General features: G+C 41.1%; 1 protein-coding gene across 1 annotated transcript in view; it reads right to left on the bottom strand.

The window, feature by feature from the left end:
* Positions 1 to 4,976, bottom strand: part of JAK1 (Janus kinase 1) — a 61,368-nt gene extending 56,392 nt beyond the window's left edge. The window contains exon 1 of the mRNA XM_010840162.1: positions 3,700 to 4,976. Coding sequence (XP_010838464.1) covers positions 3,700 to 3,705 — 6 coding nt within the window. The 5' untranslated portion in view covers positions 3,706 to 4,976. The remainder of the gene's footprint in view (positions 1 to 3,699) is intronic.
* Between the last annotated feature and the right edge of the window lie 1,663 nt (positions 4,977 to 6,639).

Raw genomic sequence — 6,639 nt, 5'->3', positions numbered from 1 at the left:
ATCTCATCATCTGTCATCCCCTTCTCCTCCCGCCTTCAATCTTTCCCAGCATCAGGGTCATTTCAAATGAGTCAGCTCTTCACATCAGGTGGCCAAAGTATTGCAGTTTCAGCTTCAACATCAGTCCTTCCAATGAATATTCAGGACTGATCTCCGTTAGGATGGACTGGTTGGATCTCCTTGCAGTCCAAGGGACTCTCAAGAGTCTTCTCCAATACCACAGTTCAAAAGCATCAATTCTTCGGCGCTCAGCTTTCTTTATAGTCCAACTCTCACATCCATACATGACTACTAGAAAAACCATAGCCTTAACTAGGTAGACTTTTGTTGGCAAAGTAATGTCTCTGCTTTTAATATGCTGTCTAGGTTGATCATAACTTTCCTCCCAAGGAGTTAAGCGTCTTTTAATTTCATGGCTGCAGTCACCATCTGCAGTGATTTTGGAGCCCAAAAAAATAAAGTCTGCCACTGTTTATCCATCTATTTGCCATGAAGTGATGGGACCAGATGCCATGATCTTCATTTTCTGAATGTTGAGCTTTAAGCCAACTTTTCACTCTCTTCTTTCACTTTCATCAAGAGGCTCTTTAGTTCCCCTTCACTTTCTGCCATAAGGGTGGTGTCATTTGCATATCTGAGGTTATTGATATTTCTCCCAGCAATCTTGATTCCACCTTGTGCTTCATCCAGCCCTGTGTTTCTCATGATGTACTCTGCATTTAAGTTAAATAAGCAGGGTGACAATATACATCCTTGGCATACTCCTTTTCCTATTTGGAACCAGTCTGTTGTTTCATGTCCAGTTCTAACTGTTGCTTCCTGCCCTGCATATAGGTTTCTCAAGAGCAGGTCAGGTGGTCTGGTATTCCCATCTCTTTCAGAATTTTCTACAGTTTGTTGTGATCCACACAGTCAAAGGCTTTGGCATAGTCAATAAAGCAGAAATAGATGTTTTTCTGGAACTCTCTTCCTTTTTTGATGATCCAGCGGATGTTGGCAATTTGACCTCTGGTTCCTCTGCCTTTTCTAAAACCAGCTTGAACATCTGGAAGTTCATGGTTCATGTATTGCTGAAGCCTGGCTTGGAGAATTTTGAGCATTACTTTACTAGCGTGTGAGATGAGCGCAATTGTGCGGTAGTTTGAGCATTCTTTGGCATTGCCTTTCTTTGGAATTGAAATGAAAACTGACCTTTTCCAGTCCTGTGGCCACTGCTGAGTTTTCCAAATTTGCTGACATATGGAGTACAGCACTTTCACAGCATCATCTTTTAGGATTTGAAATAGCTCAACTGGAATTCCATCACCTCCACTAGCTTTGTTCGTAGTGATGCTTCCTAAGGCTCACTTGACTTCACATTCCAGGATGTCTGGCTCTAGGGGAGTGATCACACCATCATGATTAACTGGGTCGTGAAGATCTTTTTTTGTACAGTTCTTCTGTGTATTCTTGCCACCTCTTCTTAATATCTCTGCTTCTGTTAGGTCCATGCCATTTCTGTCTTTTATTAAGCCCATCTTTGCATGAAATGTTCCCTTGGTATCTCTAATTTTCTTGAACAGATCTCTAGTCTTTCCCATTCTATTGTTTTCCTCTATTTCTTTCAACTGATCACTGAGAAAGGCTTTCTTATTTCTCCTTACTATTCTTTGGAACTCTGCATTCAAATGGGTATATCTTTCCTTTTCTCCTTTGCTTTTTGCCTCTCTTCTTTTCACAGCTATCTGCAAGGCCTCCTCAGACAGCTGTTTTGCTTTTTTGCATTTCTTTTTCTTGGGGATGGTCTTGCTCCCTGTCTCCTTGTCTCCCTGTCTCTTACAATGTCACGAAACTCATTCCATAGTTCATCAGGGACTCTATCAGATCTAGTCCCTTAAATCTCTTTCTCACTTCCACTGTATAATTGTAAGGGATATGACTTAGGTCATACCTGAATGGTCTATGGTTTTCCCTACTTTCTTCAATTTAAGTCTGAATTTGGCAATCAGGAGTTCATGATCTGAGCCACTGTCAGCTCCCGGTCTTGTTTTTGCTGACTGTATAGAACTTCTCCATCTTTGGCTGCAAAGAATATAATCAATCTGATTTCAATGATGACCATCTGGTGATGTCCATGTGCAGAGTCTTCTCTTGTGTTGTTGGAAGAGGGTATTTGCTATGACCCGTGTGTTCTCTTGGCAAAACTCTGTTAGCCTTTGCCCTGATTCATTCTGAACTCCAAGGCCAAATTTGCCTGTTACTCTAGGTGTTTCTTGACTTCCTACTTTTGCATTCCAGTCCCCTATAATGAAAAGGACATCTTTTTTTGAATGTTAATTCTAGAAGGTCTTGTAGGTCTTCACAGAACTGTTCAACTTCAGCTTCTTCAGCATTACTGGTTGGGGCATAGGCTTGGATTACCGTGATATTGAATGGTTTGCCTTGGAAACGAACAGAGATCATTCTGTTGTTTTTGAGATTGCATCCAAGTACTGCATTTCAGACTCTTTTGTTTTCTGTGATGGCTACTCCATTTCTTCTAAGGGATTCTTGCCCACAGTAGTAGATATAATGGTCATCTGAGTTAAATTCACCCATTCCAGTCCATTTTAGCTTGCTGATTCCTAAAATGTTGACGTTCACTCTTGCCATCTCCTGTTTGACCACTTCCAATTTGCCTAGATTCATGGACCTAACATTCCAGGTTTTATGCAATATTGCTCTTTACAGCATTGGACCTTGCTTCCATCACCAGTCATATCCAGAACTGGGTGTTGTTTTTGCTTTGGCTCCATCTCTTCATTCTTTCTGGAGTTATTTCTCTACTCTCCTCCAGGAGCATATTGGGCACTTACCGACCTGGGGAGTTCACCTTTCAGTGTCCTATCTTTTTGTCTTTTCATACGGTTCATGGGGTTCACAAGGCAAGAATACTGAAGTGGTCTGCCGTTCCCTTCTCCAGTGGACCACATTTTGTCAGAGCTCTCCACCATGACCTTGGATGTCTTGGGTGGCCCTACATGGGACGGATGATAGTTTCATTAAGTTAGACAAGGCTGTGGTCCATGTGATTAGATGGGTTAGTTTTCTGTGATTGTGGTTTTCATTCTGTCTGCCCTCTGATGGAGAAGGATAAGAGGCTTATGGAAGCTTCCTGATGGGAGAGACTGAGGGGGAACTGGGTCTTGTTCTGATGGGCAGGGCCATGCTCAGTAAATCTTTAATCCAATTTTCTGTTGATGAGTGGAGCTGTGTTCCCTTCCTACTATGTCCCCGGGGTCAAACTATGGTGGAGGTAATGAAGATAATGGTGACCTCCCTCAAAAGAGGCTGTTAAGGTGATATAAACCTATTTGAACCAATGGCTGAAAGATGTCTGTGACACACTGCAAAATGAAAAAAGCATAGTATGTACATTATGACCCTTCTGGTATTGCATATGTACAATCTGGAAAAACAGACAACAAATTGCTAACAGTGGTGAACATCTAGGAGGAATTATGAGGGAAGTTTGACTTTATACTTCCCATTCTCCTGTAGTTAAAAAAAAAATCTCCAAAGTAGCACATGCAACATTTGGAATGAAGAGAAATTAAAATAACAATTTGGAAAAATAAATGGCTATAGTAAGGTAGTACTACAAGTTTAAGATCAGTTTCATTATTCTTTATAGAGACTATTTTCTGTTTTGTCTTTCTTTTAATATGCAAATGTACATACCTGCATTTATCCGGCTGTCCAATGTCCCCTAAAATGTAGACTGGATTTTCTTCTCTACTTTCCAAAACCCATTCAGAGCTGAGCTAAAAACAAAGATAAATAAATAAATCAGCTGCAGAGGTAACTGCATCAGAAAAAAAGAGGACACTTTCGAAGGAGCCTAAACCAAAAGCAGGCAGGAAAAAGCATTTCAGAGGAACAAGCTGGGGGAGGGAAATCATTGATGAGGACACAGGATAGAGAGGCATCCTAGGGCATAAAAATCAAACAAGACATTATTCTCACTGCTTCAAGGAAGAAGCAGGGCCTTTCGCTTCGTGGCACAGAGTGCCCTTCCATGTGAATGGGACCATGGACCTTTTCTGTCAACAACCTCTCTCCCCTGAGGCTGTGAAAAACAGTTTAGGATACCCAAAGACATAAACTTTTATTTCCCATTTCCACTTCCTTTAGAATTACCCTCCTCCCAATCCAGTTTACCCATGGCTTCATTTTAATGGTGAAACAGCAGATGGTATGGTGATAGGAGGAGGGCCTGAGAACAAATCTGACCAATGATGCTTTCAATTCACGAAATATTTTTTGAGTCATTTTTATTTGAAAACTTAGGCAGTAAATAAAGGCCCTCCCAACTTCCCAACCTCACCTCAAAGCCTTAATCATACTAAACAAGAATACCATCTTGGTTCTGTAGAATTAAAGTGCCTGGTCCCATTCTTACCACTAACCACCAAAACCACCACCACACACAGCTCTGTATTGTTTTAACAATTTTCCTTGGTGCTTCTCACAAACTCTTTTTAAGAGTAAGACTAAACTATTTTTGCAAGTAAGGAGCAACCACTCTTAATGATTTGAAATGGCTGCCAACTTAATAAAGATTATTGTCTCAGTTTTCTGTTGGCCATTCCACACATTTTAGCAGAATCTAGCTTTAGGAAGAGTGCAGTCCCATGCATTACATGGCAGAAGTGGAGGGGTGCCTGGGGAAAGGGAGATGAGTTACCTCTGAGGCTGCAAGGCCAGCGTTCATACAGGACCTTACAGTCGAGGTGGGAGACAGCACAAATGAACACACAAAAGCAACCTAAAATCAGAACAGTGGGTGTGGCATGATGTCACCTTTATGACCATTGCTAATTTGGTGACTGATACTAGACAGGGCTTCTCTGAGAAGGTTTGGTGCAGTATGAGTGCAGGCTCCATTGCTCTGTTGTGTCTTTGCAATCCCATAGACTCTTTGTGATCCCATGGACTGCAGCTTGCCAGGCTCCTCTGTCCATGAAAATTTTCCGGCAAGAACACTGGAGTGGGTTGCCATTTCCTACTCCAGGGGATTTTCCCAACCCAGAGTTCACATTCGAGTCTCTTGTGTCTCCTGCATTGGCAGGTAGACTCTGTACCACTGTACCACCTAGGAAGCCCTCTTTCTGCAGTGTATAAGGCAAAACCAATGACAGGAGGCCAGGCAGAGGATACGATACAACTTTTGATGTGATGACTTTGACTTGGCTATTTTGTCATGAACAATTTTTTAAAAATTCAAACAACAAAACACTATACTTTCGGCTTCAAAATTTTATATAACCAATTGACTTAACTAGATAAATAGATACCCTGCCCTGCAGCAAAACAGAAACCTGAAATGAGCTACATGCTAACACCCTGCTTTGGTTCAGAAGCAGGGATTCAAATCCCATATTTAGGAGACTCATTCAACAATTATTTTTGAGCACTTCTTCATGCCAGAAGCTGAGCTACATCAAAGAGGGTGCAATGAAGAAGAGCAATATGGTCACTGCTCATGTGGAGCTTACAGTCCATAGGACTAACAAAATCAAACAAAGATGCACAGAAAGACGTAATTATAAAGAACTTAAAATGCTATGAAGGAAAAAGAGCATATAATGATGAACGTGATCCAGTATGGAACTTAAGAGGGAAGTAACACTGAGCTGAGATGGAAGAGCTATCATGCAAGGTCGGGAGACACCAGTTTGGGTAAAGGTAGAGCATGTGCAAAGACCCTATAGAGGGAAGGAGCCAGTCTGTCTCCCCAGCTGCATAAACAGAGAAAACCCTCCAAAATGCCTTTTGTGTGTGAGTAAAGAACAGCACTAACCCATTCATACCTGCTCACAGCAGAGCATGTCTCAGGCCTTGCTACCTGTTTCTTGTAGCATGCTCCCAAAGATGAACAGAAATCAACAAGACAGGCTCCATGCTTTAAAGCAATAAGAAGCTGGCCCCAAACCAGAAAATGGACACACACTCAGAACCTTTTAGAGCAGGAAGGGACCTGAAGTTCCACCAGGCACAGGCTCTTTCAGAAGGGCTAACATGTAAATCTTTTTAAAACTTACAAAGCATTTTAATATGCACCATCTGGTCACATGTTATTTGAACACGGGAATCATGAGGTTGCTCTGGGCCTCATAGAAGATTGAGGATCAGACTAAATCACCAAGATTCTATCAAAACCTATAATCAGAAAGGGTTTCGTTTTTCCCTTATTCTTTCTCTACTACAAGCAACACTATATTGAAATCACATTGTACCTATTTTCAAGCTGACCTTCAGTATTAACTGGACAGGATAACAAAATGGTATCGATTTGTGATGTTTAGCCTAGAGTTTAAACTCTTGAGAAATCAAGATCAGCAATAGAATTTCTTGACAATAAATATTTACTATGCTATTTTTATAGGCTGATTCAGTAAGAACAAAAGATAAAAACTTAAAACACACCCATATAGCACTTAAAAGGCATGCTAAGCACTTAAACCTAAGACTGGTGACCCATATGAAATGATGACTCATTTAGAATGACAAGTGTCTTTTGGTACTACAGCATTTGACCAATGGCTTCATTCAACTAACATTCCCTTCCAAATAAACTAACCAATATGCTCTAGCTACTTAACTCTTAGAACAAGCAAG

This window comes from Bison bison, unplaced genomic scaffold (genome assembly GCF_000754665.1).
Source record: "Bison bison bison isolate TAMUID 2011002044 unplaced genomic scaffold, Bison_UMD1.0 scf7180017846569, whole genome shotgun sequence".
Taxonomy (NCBI): Eukaryota; Metazoa; Chordata; class Mammalia; order Artiodactyla; family Bovidae; genus Bison; species Bison bison.
This window is presented reverse-complemented; position numbering and strand designations above follow the sequence as displayed.